Source organism: Gadus macrocephalus, chromosome 5, assembly GCF_031168955.1.
Source record: "Gadus macrocephalus chromosome 5, ASM3116895v1".
In the NCBI taxonomy this organism is placed as follows: domain Eukaryota; kingdom Metazoa; phylum Chordata; class Actinopteri; order Gadiformes; family Gadidae; genus Gadus; species Gadus macrocephalus.
Window position 1 is genome coordinate 18262400 of NC_082386.1, and position 18345 is coordinate 18280744.

Sequence of the window (18345 nt, forward strand, 5' to 3'; positions counted from 1 at the left end):
GTAGTTGTATGTAATATATTGTAGTTGATGTTGTGCTTGTATGTAATACGTGGTAGTTGAGGTAGTACTTGTATGTTTAATAATGCTCAGGGATCTAATGCTGGCACTTGGTTGAGGCCCCTGGTTAGAGCCAGCTCTGTGCTCAGCGCTCTGTGTCAGAGTCTCTTCCCCCTCAGCAGCTGCAGCAGGTTCCTGCTGTAACAGCTCAGTGTCTACGCAGTGTGACTGAGGGAGGTTTTTGTACGGCTCTCAATCACTGTGTGAACACACCGCCACTATGGAGACTCTGACAGTGATAAACTGCTGCATCTTCACGCTGGGCGGCGTTGATGGTCAGAGAGAAGGCAGTGATGCTTCCACTGCCTCTAAACCGAGGTGTTGGTGATACAAGTTGGTTTACATATTTTATGATGAGCTTGGGGGCTCCTCCAGGTTTCTGTTGGTACCAGTGTAGATACTGACCATTACTATTGCTGAACACCTCTGTGTTGGTTTTACAGGTCAGAGTGACTCTGAATCCTGGAGTAAAGGACACTACTGGTGTCTGAGTCACAGTCACCTGACTGCTGGTTCCTGTAGAAAACAAACAAACCAAACATTGAGTTATCCAATAGAAAACACAAGCAAACAGAGAAGGGTGGTCCACATTTAGACTGAGTGGAATGAACCAACCTGTTAAGGATCCACAGACCACTGTCCAGAAAAGGAGGGTGAGGTGATTCATGGTTGCCACGGTTTCTGGGGTGTTGAGTGACAGCTCTGAGTCCTGCAGTGTTGAACTCAGAGGACTTTAAACCCTCTCAGAACCCCAGTTTCAGTTGAGCATGCAAAGCTTCCTCTATATGGAAATGACCTGTTTCCACTCATCAGACTGGGGGTGAGAGTGACTGCAGACATTCTGGGAGGAACGCTGTATCTCTTCTACATTCGAACCATTGGAATAAAATTTGATTTGGTGTAAACAATTGGAATTGGAATCTATAACATTTTTTCTTGTTAATTCGATCTTGGTTTGTATGAAATTCATTAATTTTCAAAATTGTGTACAAAAAAGTTATTCATTACAGCGGAACCTAAAATGTTATCATAAATAAAAACATATAATTTTTTGGAATTAAATGCATGTTTATTACATCCATTCTTTCATTTTGAAAGCTCTCACAAGTTCAATTTGTGGACTGGTTTGGCTCGTTTATTTGTTCTGTTTGATTGTGAGACTCCAAAGATTGTTTTAAAATGTTATATATTTTTTTAATTCTACTAATTCGTTTGTATCACTGTGGAGGCACCCAGCTCATCGTTGATTGTAAGTACCAGGACACTTTTCTTTGCTTGGAATATTTAACTTTCTTTCCATTTATTTAAGCTTGAAAATCTTTATATTTTTCACTTTGCTATGGTTTTAATTTCTTGTAGTTTTTTCGGAAAAAAAGCTGAGGACAAAGTGTGAATATATTGTGGTACGGAGTTCTGTCTTTTAAATTACACTGAATATGTTGCATGTGTTCTGCAATATAATGCATTTCATGAGAGACTTAATTATTGCTGTGGCATTATTTAATTTTCACATTTAAGTTAGAAGAAATTTAAACTTGTGCAAAGTCGATAAATGTTAACCCAATAAATTGCTGAATTTTGAAGTTAAATAGGAACATGTAATTACTGGTTTAATGAAGAACTTTTAAGAAATATGGTTCCCTTCCTCTTTAATATCACCAACTGCTGGTGAACAGGAAGCTGTCCCTTCCCTCTGTGCTCCTATGAGGCTGATGTTAACTGAGCCTGTTGTCCACTCCTCTCTCTCTCTTCCAGTGGGAGTGGTGCAGCCCACGCTGAGCGTCCTCCCTCCCTCCAGAGTGGAGCTGGAGCAGGGCAGTGCTACACTGCTGTGTGTGGCCAGTGGGGGCTTCCCCTCAGACTGGAAGCTTGGCTGGAAGGTGGGGGGCAGCAGCAGGTCTGGGGGGGTGTCAGATAGCCTGGGGGTCCTGGGGAAAGATGGCCACTACAGCTGGAGCAGCACCTTGTCCCTCCCTGCAGACCAGTGGAGGAAGGCGGGCTCAGTGAGCTGTGAGGCCAGTAAGAATGGCCAGACGCAGCCTGTCACTCAAACCCTGAATCCTGGAGAGTGTTCAGAGTAGAGAGGCTCCAGCATGGAAGAACTGGAGGACACAGATCTCCTCTGACACGTCTGCTTTATTTCTCTTTTTCTGAGGTGACACTGCAGATTTTGATAAATTACATTAATATAACATGTCTTCTAATCAATAACATGATGCTCTCTGGATTTGACCCCTTGCTTGTGTTGGTCACATGTTGAACATTTAATAAAGATGTTAAGATTAAATCCTTTCTTGTCATCATTTGCTATCATTTATCTTTCGTATTTCCAAATTAATGTGGATTCTAATGAGCATATAAAACCTCTGCCATCTTTATCCAACATATTTCCCTACCATTTTGAAAGAAGGGTTAAGGCTATGGTGTGTATCTCTGAAGGAGCAAAGTATTGTTTGTGGGGATTTCCTTGGAAGGTGTGTTCACTGTATCCAGTGGACCAGTGTCAGTCATAGAGCCACTTCTGCTGAAATGACCCATGTGTCTCAGACTGACTTTATGTCACTTCATATAATAGTAGTTCAGAGAGATGCTCCAGATTTCTGCAGATACAAACTCAGAAACTTGTAAAATTACGTCTCAAAAGACATTCAGTATCTCTCAACAGGAAATAAGAACCCTAGCATGCTGAGTGGTGGAAACAGTAACATATTAATAATGTCTGTCTACGAGTTAAAGACCAAACCGACAACGATAAAAAATGTGTTTCTTTAAACGTATTCTGTGAGCAGTGAGCTGTAGCTATTCAAATGATGTCCAGTTTTAGCTTATGTGCATCTGTGTCTCTTGAGTCACAGAAAGTCAGGGTAAATATAGGCCTGAAGTTTTCAGAACAGTCTCTTGAGACTCCAGTGAAAGAAGTATCTGTGCATGTCTCCATACCAGCTCAGTTGCGCCCTCTAGTGTGTAACCAACACCATTGCAATAAAGACTGATTCCATGACCTCCACTCTGTTCACCTCTTTAACAATAATTAAAATATTCCCGAGTAGCATGCTTTTGTTTCATCGGGATTGACCCTTAGTTCATAGATAAATCACGTCAATCCAACATTAAATCTCCTTATTTCATGTGTGCCCTCTGACTGGACAGCACAAAGACACTGGGGAGCTATGGGGACAATGGCGTTTGGATAGTATTTATTATTGTTCTACGTACGGTTTGGTGACCCTGGTCAGAGTCCAGTTTATTATTTAGTACATGTTTTTTCGTGTCTGGTGGGGGGGTGGACTTCGGCTGGGGATCCCCCCCCCCGCTCCCTACCTGGTGTTGGGGGGGTGGAGTGTGTGTGGTCGATGGCTGGTTGAAGCAGCCTCACTGGGACAGGCTGCACACCTGTGGTGAATCAGTAATCAAGGCACAGGATAAACCAGTCACACACACACACACACACACACACACACACACACACACACACACACACACACACACACACACACACACACACACACACACACACACACACACACACACACACACACACACACACACACACACACACACACACACACAGGACAGAGCTCTGTCACGTCTGTGGTCACCTCCTTGCGTTGTTTGTAATTTGTTGTTGTTGAGGCAGTAGGTTTATCCAATATGTTGCAGTTGCGGTAGTAGTTGTATGTAATACGTGGTGGTTGAGGTAGTAGTTGTAAGTAATATGAGGAGGTTGAGGTAGTAGTTGTATATAATACGTGGTGGTTGAGGTAGTACTTGTATATTACAGGTGGTAGTTGAGGTAGTAGTTGTATGTAATACATGGTGGTTGAGGTAGTACTTGTATATTATAGGTGGTGGTTGAGGTAGTAGTTGTAAGTAATATGAGGAGGTTGAGGTAGTAGTTGTATGTAATATGTTGTAGTTGAGGTAGTAGTGGTATATTAAACGTGGTAGTTGTACTTGTATGTTTAATAATGCTGAGGAATCTAATGCTGGCTCTTGGTTGAGGCCCCTGGTTAGAGCCAGCTCTGTGCTCAGCGCTCTGTGTCAGAGTCTCTTCCCCCTCAGCAGCTGCAGCAGGTTCCTGCTGTAACAGCTCAGTGTCTACGCAGTGTGACTGAGGGAGGTTTTTGTACGGCTCTCAATCACTGTGTGAACACACTGACACTGTTTAGGTAGTGGTAACTCTGACAGTGATAAACTGCTGCATCTTCACGCTGGGCGTCGTTGATGGTCAGAGAGAAGTCAGTGCTGCCTCCACTGCCTCTAAACCGAGCTGGTGTTGGTGATACAAGCTGGTTTACTAATTTCATGATGAGCTTGGGGGCTTCTCCAGGTTTCTGTTGGTACCAGAATAAATAGGTATTGCGAAGAACCGCTGGGCTTGTTTTACAGGTCAGAGTGACCGTGGATCCTGGAGCAACGGACACTACTGGTGTCTGAGTCACAGTCACCTGACTGCTGGTTCCTGTAGAAAACAAACAAACCAAACATTGAGTTATCCAATAGAAAACACAAGCAAACAGAGAAGGGTGGTCCACATTTAGACTGAGTGGAATGAACCAACCTGTTAAGGATTCACAGACCACTGTCCAGAAAAGGAGGGTGAGGTGATTCATGGTTGCCACGGTTTCTGGGGTGTTGAGTGACAGCTCAGAGTCCTGCAGTGTTGAACTAAGAGGACTTTAAACCCTCTCAGAACCCCAGTTTCAGCTGAGCATGCAAAGCTTCCACTATATGGAAATGACCTGTTTCCACTCATCAGACTGGGGGTGAGAGTGACTGCAGACGTTCTGGGAGGACCGCTGTATCTCTTCTACATTCACACTTTTGGAATACAAATTCAGATTTACTGGAAACGATCGGAATTTATAATGTATATATATTTCTTTGGTGTATTCGATCTTGGTTTGTATGAAATCCTTTAACTTTCTAATTCTTTTGATTTTTTTTTTTATAGATTATTATTACCTAAAACCTGAATAATAGATAAAAACACACTATTCTTTTTATAATAAATGCATGATTATAAAATCGGATTGAAGGTTTCTTATTAAGTCAAATGATTAGAATTTTTTAAAAAAATAAACCGTTTGTAAGAGTTCCTTTAAAAAAATTATGAAAATAAACATATGATGAATGTACTTCATTAAATCAATTCAAACAATTAATACATATTAATAATAATATTTCCAGGGAATGAAAAATGTATTCATTCATAAATGTCTGTGTTAGTGCGTCAGTGAGATGGGCTGGAGGTTTTTGTACAGCCTCTTAATGAGTTTGTATCACTGTGGTTGACTTTTGGTGGAGGCACCAAACTCATCGTTGATTGTAAGTACAAGGACACTTTTCTTTGCTTGGAATATTTAACTTTCTTTCCATTTATTTAAGCTTGATAATCTTTGTATTCTTTACTTTGCTATGGTTATCATTTCTTGTAGTTTTTTCAGAAAAAAAGCTGAGGACAAAGTGTGAATATATTGTGGTACAGAGTTCTGTCTTTTAAATTACACTAAATATGTTGCATGTGTTCTACAATATAATGCATTTCATGAAAGACTTGATTATTGATGTGGCATTATTTAATTGTCACATTTAAGTTAGAAGAAATTCAAACTCGTGCAAAGTCGATAAATGTTAACCAATAAATTGCTGAATTTTGAAGTTAAATAGGAACATGCAATTACTGGTTTAATGAAGAACTTTTAAGAAAAATGGTTCCCTTCCTCTTTAATATCACCAACTGCTGGTGAACAGGAAGCTGTCCCTTCCCTCTGTGCTCCTATGAGGCTGATGTTAACTGAGCCTGTTGTCCACTCCTCTCTCTCTCTTCCAGTGGGAGTGGTGCAGCCCACGCTGAGCGTCCTCCCTCCCTCCAGAGTGGAGCTGGAGCAGGGCAGTGCTACACTAGTGTGTGTGGCCAGTGGGGGCTTCCCCTCAGACTGGAAGCTTGGCTGGAAGGTGGGGTGCAGCAGCAGGTCTGGGGGGGTGTCAGATAGCCTGGGGGTCCAGGGGAAAGATGGCCACTACAGCTGGAGCAGCACCTTGACCCTCCCTGCAGACCAGTGGAGGAAGGCGGGCTCAGTGAGCTGTGAGGCCAGTAAGAATGGCCAGACGCAGCCTGTCACTCAAACCCTGAATCCTGGAGAGTGTTCAGAGTAGAGAGGCTCCAGCATGGAGGTACTGGAGAATACAGATCTCCTATGACACGTCTGCTTTATGTCTCTCTGTCTCAGGTGGCACGCAGCTTTTGTTGATTTACATTAATATAACATGTCTTTTGTTCATTAACATGATGCTTTATGGATTTTACCCCTTGCTTGTGTTGGTCACATGTAGAACATTTAATAAAGATGTGATGAATAAATTCTTTCTTGTATTTATTTACTATCGTCTATCTTCTGTGTTTTCAAATGATTGTGGCTTCTATTGAGTATATATATAGCACCTGTTATCTTTATTAAACAAATTTCACCACCATTTTGAATGAAGGGTTAAAGCTATGGTGTGTATCTCTGAATGAGCAAAGTGTTGGTTGTGTGAATGTCCTTGGATAGTGTGTTCAATGTATTCAGTGGACCAGTGTCAGTAATAGAACCACTGCTGCTGAAATGACTATGTGTCAGGCTGACAGTCACTTCATAAAATAGTAGTTCAGAAAAAATTCCCAATAGTTTTTGCAGATACAACTTAGAAGCATGTTAAAGTATGTCTCAAGAGACATTCAGTATCCCTCACCAAGATACAGGAACCCTAGTATGATGAGTGGTGGAGTATGATGAGTGGTGGAAAAAGTTAGATATTCATAATATCTGTCTATGAGTCAAAGACCAAACCGACAACGCTAAAAGATGTGTTTCTTTAAACGTATTCTGTGTGCAGTGAACTGTACATATTCAAATGATGTCCAGTTTAGTTTAGCAGATGTGCCCCTGTGTCCTTTGAGTGACAGAAAGTCAGAGTAAATGTAGGGCTGAGGTTTTCAGTAGAGTCTCTGGAGACTCCAGTGAAAGCGGTATGGGTGCACGTCTGAGAACCAGCTCGATGGCGCCCAGCTCAATGGACTCATTGCCTTTGCATCCTTTCCTTCTGCCCTTGTAGTCCAAGACGTGCTGCGCTCAAGCTTTCAAAGTACAATGCTGCAACTGGTGGATTTGTATCAATTCACATAATTATCCCTCACTGCTATTTCGTAGTTCCCCTAAACACCCTGAAACAACTTGAGTCTCACATGCTTATGCCACCATACGCAACAGTGCAAGCAGGCCATTGGCAACCAAGCACGCAGTCCTTCCCCCCTCACTTTATAAACCACCAGCCGCCACTGAGCGAATGGAAATACATTTACCATGAGATCATGTTCTCACTTGCTGTGTGTGTTTGTGTATCTGTTTCCGTGTCTCTGTTCTAGTGCTACCAATTTGTACAGCTGACAACAGCTAACAATAAATAATATAATTTTTAAGAATAAATGTGCCTCCTGCATGAGATGTGCGTAGCTGAATAGGGCCGCAGGTCTACGCTACTGTATGTTGTTATATTTTATAACATCTGTCATAATGCTGGTACTTGGGGAGACAAATATTTTCTGTGGTGGTACGCGGTATAAAAAGTTTGACATCCACTGATCTTATATGTTGCAGTTGAGTAAGTAGTTGTATGTAACACGTGGTAGTTGAGGTAGTACTTGTACGTTTACTAATGCTGAGGGATCTAATGCTGGCTCTTGGTTGAGGCCCCTGGTTAGAGCCAGCTCTGTGCTCAGCGCTCTGTGTCAGAGTCTCTTCCCCCTCAGCAGCTGCAGCAGGTTCCTGCTGTAACAGCTCAGTGTCTACGCAGTGTGACTGAGGGAGGTTTTTGTACGGCTCTCAATCACTGTGTGAACACATCAACACTGTTAGGATAGTGGAAACTCTGACAGTGATAAACTGCTGCATCTTCACGCTGGGCGCCGTTGATGGTCAGAGAGAAGTCAGTGCTGCTTCCACTGCCACTAAACCGAGCTGGTGTTGGTGATACAAGTTGGGTTGTATATTTTATGAAGAGCTTGGGGGCTTCTCCAGGTTTCTGTTGGTACCAGAATAAATAGGTATTGCCATGAACCGCTGAGTTTGTTTTACAGGTCAGAGTGACTGTGGATCCTGGAGTAAAGGACACTACTGGTGTCTGAGTCACAGTCACCTGACTGCTGGTTCCTGTAGAAAACAAACAAACCAAACATTGAGTTATCCAATAGAAAACACAAGCAAACAGAGAAGGGTGGTCCACATTTAGACTGAGTGGAATGAACCAACCTGTTAAGGATCCACAGACCACTGTCCAGAAAAGGAGGGTGAGGTGATTCATGGTTGCCACGGTTTCTGGGGTGTTGAGTGACAGCTCTGAGTCCGGCAGTGTTGAACTCAGAGGACTTTAAACCCTCTCAGAACCCCAGTTTCAGCTGAGCATGCAAAGCTTCCTCTGTATGGAAATGACCTGTTTCCACTCATCAGACGGGGGGTGAGAGTGACTGCAGACATTCTGGGGGACCGCTGTATCTCTTCTACATTCACACCATTGGAATACGTATTCAGATTTACTCTAAACTATTGGAATTTATAATGCATAACATTTTATCTGATTGAAGCCGATCTTGGGTTGTATGAAATCCTTTGACTTTCCATTTCTTTGAAGGAAATGGTTGTTACATTATTACCTGAACCCAGAATAATAGATAAAAACATATTGTTCTGTTTATAATAAATGCATGAATATAACATTGGCTTGAAGGTTTTTCCTTGAGTCAAATTAATAGACTTGTTTTAAAACAATAAACCGTTTGTAAGTGAGCCTTTAAAAATGTTATGAAAATAAATGAATGATAAATATATTTCATTAAATTAATATACATTCATACAATGAATGTATATTAATTATAATATTTCCAATGAATCAAATATCGACTAATTCATCCAGTTTAGTGAAAAGCCAGTGTTTGCGTGTCAGTAAGATGAGTCTTTAATGTGCGGGAGGTTTTTGTACAGCCTCTTAATGAGTTTGTATCACTGTGGTGGACTTTTGGTGGAGGCACCAAACTCATCGTTGACTGTAAGTACAAGGACACTTTTCTTTGCCTGGCATATTTAACTTTCTCTAAATATAATTAAGCGTGATCATTTTATCTTTTGGAACTTTCTATATTTTTCCATTTACATTCACATGTTAACTGAGCCTGTTGTCCACTCCTCTCTCTCTCTTCCAGTGGGAGTGGTGCAGCCCACGCTGAGCGTCCTCCCTCCCTCCAGAGTGGAGCTGGAGCAGGGCAGTGCTACACTAGTGTGTGTGGCCAGTGGGGGCTTCCCCTCAGACTGGAAGCTTGGCTGGAAGGTGGGGGGCAGCAGCAGGTCTGGGGGGGTGTCAGATAGCCTGGGGGTCCTGGGGAAAGATGGCCACTACAGATGGAGCAGCACATTGACCCTCCCTGCAGACCAGTGGAGGAAGGCGGGCTCAGTGAGCTGTGAGGCCAGTAAGAATGGCCAGACGCAGCCTGTCACTCAAACCCTGAATCCTGACCAGTGTTCAGAGTAGAGAGGCTCCAGCATGGAGGTACTGGAGGATACAGATCTCCTCTGACACGTCTGCTTCATGTCTCTCTGTCTCAGGTGGCACCACAGCTTAAGATGATTTACATTAATATAACATGTCTTTGACTCAATAACATGATGCTTTCTGGTTTTACCACAGGTTGAACATTTAATAAAGATGAAAAGAATACATTCTTTCTTGTCATCATTTACTATAGTTTATCTTCTGTGTTTTCCAATTAATGTGGCTTCTATTGAGCATATAAAACCGCTGCCATCTTTATCAAACACATTTCCCCACCATTTTGAAAGAAGGGTTAAGGCTATGGTGTGCATCTCTGAAGGAGCAAAGTGCTGGTTGTGGGGATTTCCTTGGAAAGTATGTTTACTGTATCCAGTTGACCAGTGTCAGTCATAGAGCCACTGCTGCTGAAATGACCCATGTGTGTCAGACTGACTTTATGTCACTTCATATAATAGTAGTTCAGAGAGATGTCCAGGTTTCTGCAGATACAAACTCAGAAACATGTAATTTACGCCTCAAAAGACATTCAGTATCCCTCACCAAGACATAAGAACCCTAGCATGCTGAGTGTTTGAAACAGAAACATATTAATATTGTCTGTCTATGAGTCGAAGACCAAACCAACACGATAAAAGATCTGTTTCTTTAAACGTATTCTGTCAGCAGTGAGCTGTAGCTATTCAAATGATGTAAAGTTTATTTTAGCAGATGTGCACCTGTGTCTCTTGAGTCACAGAAAGTCAGAGTAAATGTAGGGCTGAGGTTTTCAAAACAGTCTCTGGAGACTCCAGTGAAAGCAGCAAGTGTGCATGTCGCCATACCTGCTCAATGGCGCCCCCTAATGTCTAACCAACGCCATTGCAATAAAGACTGATTCCATGAACTCCACTCTGTTCACCTCTTTAACAATAATTAAAATACCCCTGGGTAGTATACTTTTGTTTCATCAGGATTTACCCTTGGTTCATAGAAAATAAATCCAATTTTAAATCTCCTTATTTAATGTGTGCTCTCTGACTGGACAGCAAAATGACACTGGGAAGCTATGGGGACAAAGGGGTTTGGACCGTATTTATAATGGTTCTACGTATGGTTTGTAACCCAGGTCAGAGTCCGGTTTACTGTTGGGTATGCTAACCCTGGTCAGAGTCCGGTTTACTGTTGGGTATGCTAACCCTGGTCAGAGTCTGGTTTACTGTTGGGTATGCTAACCCTGGTCAGAGTCTGGTTTACTGTTGGGTATGCTAACCCTGGTCGGAGTCTGGTTTACTGTTGGGTATGCTAACCCTGGTCAGAGTCTGGTTTACTGTTGGGTATGCTAACCCTGGTCAGAGTCTGGTTTACTGTTGGGTATGCTAACCCTGGTCGGAGTCTGGTTTACTGTTGGGTATGCTAACCCTGGTCAGAGTCTGGTTTACTGTTGGGTATGCTAACCCTGGTCGGAGTCAGGTTTATTATTCAAACATTGGTTCATGTCTTGTGGGGGGAGTAGGCTTCAGCTCGGGATCCTCCCTCCCCCTCCCCCCTCTCTCTGGTGTTGGGGGGGGGGGGGGGGGGGGGGGGTGTAATGTGTGGTAGTTGAGATTGTAGTTGCATTCAATATGTTGACGTTTTTGTTGCATGTATAATGTGGTTGTTCAATTATAAGTTTCATGTAATATCTTGAAGTTGAGGCAGTAGCTGTATGTATAACGTGGTAGTTGAGATAGCGGTTGTATTTAGTAGTTGATGTAGTAGTTGTATATAATATGTGGTATTTTAGGTAGTAGTTGTACGTAATACGTGGTAGTTAAGGTAGTGCTTTTTATGTAATATATTGTCGTCGAGGTAGTAGTTGTTTAATAATGCTGAGGGATCTAATGCTGGCTCTTGGTTGAGGCCCCTGGTTAGAGCCAGCTCTGTGCTCAGCGCTCTGTGTCAGAGTCTCTTCCCCCTCAGCAGCTGCAGCAGGTTCCTGCTGTAACAGCTCAGTGTCTACGCAGTGTGACTGAGGGAGGTTTTTGTACGGCTCTCAATCACTGTGTGAACACAAAGACACTGTTAGGTAAGTGGAAACTCTGACAGTGATAAACTGCTGCATCTTCACGCTGGGCGCCGGTGATGGTCAGAGAGAAGTCAGTGCTGCTTCCACTGCCACTAAACCGAGCCGGTGTTGGTGATACAAGGGTACTTATATAGCTTATGATGAGCTTGGGGGCTTCTCCAGGTTTCTGTTGGTACCAAAATATACCCTCTACTCCAGCACTCCATCTGTACACCGCTGGGTTTATTTTACAGGTCAGAGTGACTGTGGATTCTGGAGTAACGGACACTACTGGTGTCTGAGTCACAGTCACCTGACTGCTGGTTCCTGTAGAAAACAAACAAACCAAACATTGAGTTATCCAATAGAAAACACAAGCAAACAGAGAAGAGTGGTCCACATTTAGACTGAGTGGAATGAACCAACCTGTTAAGGATCCACAGACCACTGTCCAGAAAAGGAGGGTGAGGTGATTCATGGTTGCCACGGTTTCTGGGGTTTTGAGTGACAGCTCTGAGTCCTGCAGTGTTGAACTCAGAGGACTTTAAACCCTCTCAGAACCCCAGTTTCAGCTGAGCATGCAAAGCTTCCTCTATATGGAAATGACCTGTTTCCACTCATCAGACTGGGGGTGAGAGTGACTGCAGACGTTCTGGGAGGACCGTTGTATCTCTTCTACATTCACACCATTGGAATACAAATTCAGATTTAATGGAAACTATTGGAATTTAAAATGCATAACATTTTATCTTGTTGAAGCCAATCCTGGTTTGTATGAAATCCTTTAACTTTCTATTTGTTTGAAATAAATTTTCGTTACATTATTACCTGAACCCAGAATAATAGTTATAAACATCTTGTTCTGTACATAATAAATGCATGAATATAACGTTGGCTTGAAGGTTTTTTATGAAGTCAAATTAATAGACATGTTTTAAAACAATAAACCTTTTGTAAAAGAGCCTTAACATTTTATGACAATAAATTAATGATGAATGTATTTAATTAAATTACTATACATTCATAAAATTACTATATATTAATTATAATATTTCCAATTAATCAAATATCGACATATTCATCACTTTTAGTGTGTCAGTGAGATGAGTCTTTAGTGTGCGGGAGGTTTTTGTACAGCCTCTTAATGAGTTTGTATCACTGTGGTGGACTTTTGGTGGAGGCACCAAACTCATCGTTGACTGTAAGTACAAGGACACTTTTCTTTGCCTGCCATATTTAACTTTCTCTAAATATAATTAAGGGTGATAATCTTATGTTTTGGAATTTTCTATATTTTTAATTTCTTGTCGTTTTTTTAAAGATAAGCGGAGGACAAAGTGTAAATATATTGTGGTATAGAGTTCTGACTTTTAAAATACACTGCATATGTTAAATTATGTTCTCCAATATAATGTATTTCATGAAAGACTTCATTATTGCTGTGGCCTTATTCATTTATTGAATTGGCAAATAAGTCATATTTAAGTTTGAAGAAATTCACACTTGTCGATTAATGTTAACCCAATAAAATGCTACATTTTGAAGTTCAATCATTTTAAATATAAACATGTTGTTACCGTTTTAATGAAGAGATTTTAAACACAATGGTTTCCTTCCTCTTTAATGTCACCAACTGCTGGTGAACAGGAAGCTGTCCCTTCCCTCTGTGCTCCTATGAGGCTGATGTTAACTGAGCCTGTTGTCCACTCCTCTCTCTCTCTTCCAGTGGGAGTGGTGCAGCCCACGCTGAGCGTCCTCCCTCCCTCCAGAGTGGAGCTGGAGCAGGGCAGTGCTACACTAGTGTGTGTGGCCAGTGGGGGCTTCCCCTCAGACTGGAAGCTTGGCTGGAAGGTGGGGTGCAGCAGCAGGTCTGGGGGGGTGTCAGATAGCCTGGGGGTCCAGGGGAAAGACGGCCACTACAGCTGGAGCAGCACCTTGACCCTCCCTGCAGACCAGTGGAGGAAGGCGGGCTCAGTGAGCTGTGAGGCCAGGAAGAATGGCCAGACGCAGCCTGTCACTCAAACCCTGAATCCTGGAGTGTTCAGAGTAGAGAGGCTCCAGCATGGAGGAACTGGAGGATACAGATCTCCTCTGACATGTCTGCTTTATGTCTCTCTGTCTCAGGTGGCACTGCAGCTTTAGATGATTTACATTAATATAACATGTCTTTGATTCATTAACATTTCAGATTTTTACCCGTTGCTTGTGTTGGTCACATGTTGAACATTTAATAAAGATATAAAGAATAAATTCTTTCTTGTCATCATTTACTATCGTTTATCTTCTGTAGTTTCGAATTAATGTGGCTTCTAATGAGCATATAAAACCTCTGCCATCTTCAAACAAATTTCCCCACGAGGGAATGCTATGATGTATATCTCTGAATGAGCAAAGTGTTGGTTGTTTGGATGTTGTAAAGTGTGTTCAGCGTATCCAGTGGACCAGTGTCAGTCATAGAGCCACTGCTGCTGTAATGACCCATGTGTGTCAGACTGACTTTCTGTCACTTCATATAATAGTAGTTCAGAGAGATGTCCAGGTTTCTGCAGATACAATCTCAGAAACATAGAAAATTACGTCCCAAAATAAATTCAGTATCCCTCACCAAGACGTAGGAACCCTAGCATGCTGAGTGGGGGAAACAGTAACATATTCATAATGTCTGTCTATGAGTCAAAGACCAAACCGACAATGCTAAAAGATGTGTCTCTTTAAACATATTCTGTGAGCAGTGAGCTGTAGCTATTCAAATGATGTCCAGTTTTAGCAGATGTGCACCTGTGTCTCTTGAGTGACTGAAAGTCAGAGTCAATGTAGGGCTGAGACTTTCAGAAGAGTCTCTGGGGAATCCAGTGAAAGCAGTATGTGTGCATGTCGCCATACCTGCTCAATGGCGCCCTCTAATGTCATACCAACGTCATAACAATAAAGACGGATTCCATGAACTCCAATCTGTTCACCTCTTTACCAATAATTTAAATATTCCTGAGTAGTTTGGTTTTGTGTCATCTGGATTGACCCATGGTTCATAGATTAATCAGATCAATCCATTTTAAATCTCCTAATTTCATGTGCTCTCTGACTGGACAGCCAAAAGACACCGGGGAGGTGTGGGGACAATGGGGTGTGGGGACAATGGGGTGCGGGGACAATGGGGTGTGGGGACAATGGGGTTTGGACCGTATTTATAAGCGTTCTCCTCATGGTTTGGTAACTCTGTTAAGAGTCCGGTTTACTGTTGGGTATGCTAACCCTGGTCAGAGTCTGGTTTATTATTTATGCATTTGTTAGGCTTTGGCTCTGGACTCTGGATCATCCATCCCCCCCCCCCTCTCCTCTCTATCTGGTGTTGGGGGGGTGGAGTGTGTGTGGTCGATGGCTGGTTGAGGCAGCCTCTCCTGGCCTGAGTCAGGCTGATTGGACTCTGGGGTTTGGAAAGGCTGCACACGAATCAGTAATCAATAAACCCAGGATAAACCAGACCCACACACACACACACACACACACACACACACACACACACACACACACACACACACACACACACACACACACACACACACACACACACACACACACACTCTGGGCAGAGCTCTGTCACGCCTGCGTTCACCTCCTGCTCAGCTTTTATCGTCGTGACAACTCTCAAATGAAGGGCTTTACAACATCTAGCTGTGTGTTGGTGTCGGAGGAGACCAGCAAAGCAGTAGTTGTATGTAATATGTTCTAGTTAAGGTAGTAGTTGTACGTAATATGTGGTAGTTGAGATAGTAGTTTTATCTAATATGTTTTAGTCAAGGTAGTAGTTGTATGTAGGCTACTATGTTGTAGTCAGGGTAGTAGTTGTACGTAATATGTGGTAGTTGAGGAAGTAGTTTTTTCCAATATCTTGTAGTTGAGGTAGTTGTATGTAATACGTGGTAGTTGAGGTAGTAGTTGTATGTAATATCTTGTAGTTTAGTACTTGTATGTTTAATAATGCTGCGGAATCTAATGCTGGCTCTTGGTTGAGGCCCCTGGTTAGAGCCAGCTCTGTGCTCAGCGCTCTGTGTCAGAGTCTCTTCCCCCTCAGCAGCTGCAGCAGGTTCCTGCTGTAACAGCTCAGTGTCTACGCAGTGTGACTGAGGGAGGTATTTGTACGGCTCTCAATCACTGTGTGAACACATAGACACTGTTAAGATAGTGGAGACTCTGACAGTGATAAACTGCTGCATCTTCACGCTGGGCGCCGGTGATGGTCAGAGAGAAGTCAGTGCTGCTTCCACTGCCACTAAACCGAGCCGGTGTTGGTGATACAAGTTGGTTTACTAATTTCATGATGAGCTTGTGTTCTTCTCCAGGTTTCTGTTGGTACCAGAATAAATAGGTATTGCCATGAACCGCTGTGTTGGTTTTACAGGTCAGAGTGACTCTGGATCCTGGAGTAAAGGACACTACTGGTGTCTGAGTCACAGTCACCTGACTGCTGGTTCCTGTAGAAAACAAACAAACCAAACATTGAGTTATCCAATAGAAAACACAAGCAAACAGAGAAGGGTGGCCCACATCTTGACTGAGTGGAATGAACCAACCTGTTAAGGATCCACAGACCACTGTCCAGAAAAGGAGGGTGAGGTGATTCATGGTTGCCACGGTTTCTGGGGTGTTGAGTGACAGCTCGGAGTCCTGCAGTGTTGAACTCAGAGGACTTTAAACCCTCTCAGAACCCCAGTTTCAGCTGAGCATGCAAAGCTTCCTCTATATGGAAATGACCTGTTTCCACTCATCAGACTGGGGGTGAGAGTGACTGCAGACATTCTGAGAGGACTGCTGTATCTCTTCTACATTCACACTTTTGGAATATGTATTCAGATTTACTCTAAACTATTGGAATTTATAATGCACAACATTTTATCTGGTTGAAGCCGATGTTGGTTTGTATGAAATCCTTTAACTTTCTATTTGTTTGAAAGAAATTGTCGTTACATTATTACCTGAACCCAGAATAATAGATAAAAACATATTGTTCTGTATATGATAAATGCATGGATATAACATTGACTTGAACGTTTTTTATTGAGTCAAATTAATAGACATGTTTTAAAACAATAAACCGTTTGTAAGTGAGCCTTTAAAAATGTTATGAAAATAAATGAATGATAAATATATTTCATTAAATTAATATACATTCATACAATTAATGTATATTAATTATAATATTTCCAATGAATCAAATATTGACTAATTCATCAATTTTAGTGAAAAGCCAGTGTTTGCGTGAGATGAGTAAGATGAGTCTTTAATGTGCGGGAGGTTTTTGTACAGCCTCTTAATGAGTTTGTATCACTGTGGGTCACTTTTGGTGGAGGCACCAAACTCATCGTTGACTGTAAGTACAAGGACACTTTTCTTTGCCTGGCATATTTAACTTTCTCTAAATATAATTAAGGGTGATAATCTTATCTTTTGGAACTTTCTATATTTTTAATTTCTTGTCGTTTTTTTAAAGATAAGCTGAGGACAAAGCGTAAATATATTGTGGTACAGAGTCCTGTCTTTTAAATTACACTGCATACGTTACATACGTTCTACAATATAATGTATTTCATGAAAGACGTCATTATTGCTGTGGCATTATTCATTTATTGAATTGGCAAATAAGTCATATTTAAGTTTGAAGAAATTCACACTTGCCGATTGATGTTAACCCAATAAAATGCTACTTTTTGAAGTTCAATCATTTTAAATATAAACATGTTGTTACCGTTTTAATGAAGAGATTTTAAACACAATGGTTTCCTTCCTCTTTAATGTCACCAACTGCTGGTGAGCAGGAAGCTGTCCCTTCCCTCTGTGCTCCTATGAGGCTGATGTTAACTGAGCCTGTTGTCCACTCCTCTCTCTCTCTTCCAGTGGGAGTGGTGCAGCCCACGTTGAGCGTCCTCCCTCCCTCCAGAGTGGAGCTGGAGCAGGGCAGTGCTACACTCGTGTGTGTGGCCAGTGGGGGCTTCCCCTCAGACTGGAAGCTTGGCTGGAAGGTGGGGGGCAGCAGCAGGTATGGGGGGGTGTCAGATAGCCTGGGGGTCCTGGGGAAAGATGGCCACTACAGCTGGAGCAGCACCTTGACCCTCCCTGCAGACCAGTGGAGGAAGGCGGGCTCAGTGAGCTGTGAGGCCAGTAAGAATGGCCAGACGCAGCCTGTCACTCAAACCCTGAGTCCTGGAGAGTGTTCAGAGTAGAGAGGCTCCAGTATGGAAGTACCGGAGGATACAGATCTCCTCTGACACGTCTGCTTTATGTCTCTCTGTCTCAGGTGGCACTGCAGCTTTTGATGATTTACATTAATATAACTCGTGTTTGATTCATTGACATTATGCTCTCTGGATTTTACCCCTTGCTTGTGTTGGTCACATGTTGAACATTTAATAAAGATGTTAAGATTAAATCCTTTCTTGTCATCATTTGCTGTCATTTATCTTTCGTATTTCCAAATGAATGTGGATTCTAATGAGCATATAAAACCTCTGCCATCTTTATCCAACATATTTCCCTACCATTTTGAAAGAAGGGTTAAGGCTATGGTGTGTATCTCTGAAGGAGCAAAGTGTTGTTTGTGGGGATTTCCTTGGAAAGTGTTTTCACTTTATCCAGTGGACCAGTGTCAGTCATAGAGCCACTGCTGCTGCAATGACCCATGTGTG

The 18345-nt window shown here is 42.3% G+C and overlaps 3 gene segments (V, D, J or C); all 3 read left to right on the forward strand.

Annotated features, from left to right (window-relative positions):
• Positions 1-277: 277 nt before the first annotated feature.
• On the forward strand, positions 278-2344 carry LOC132458206 (immunoglobulin kappa constant-like). The segment is given in 3 exon segments: positions 278-332; positions 1286-1306; positions 1813-2344. Coding segments are annotated over 3 exon segments (402 nt in total).
• A 3884-nt stretch (positions 2345-6228) lies between these two features.
• LOC132458207 (immunoglobulin kappa constant-like) lies at positions 6229-9760 on the forward strand. The segment is given in 3 exon segments: positions 6229-6234; positions 9078-9141; positions 9296-9760. Coding segments are annotated over 3 exon segments (396 nt in total).
• A 5040-nt stretch (positions 9761-14800) lies between these two features.
• Positions 14801-18083, forward strand: LOC132458209 (immunoglobulin kappa constant-like). The segment is given in 4 exon segments: positions 14801-14821; positions 15738-15795; positions 16941-17033; positions 17558-18083. Coding segments are annotated over 4 exon segments (498 nt in total).
• The last annotated feature ends 262 nt before the right edge of the window (positions 18084-18345 follow it).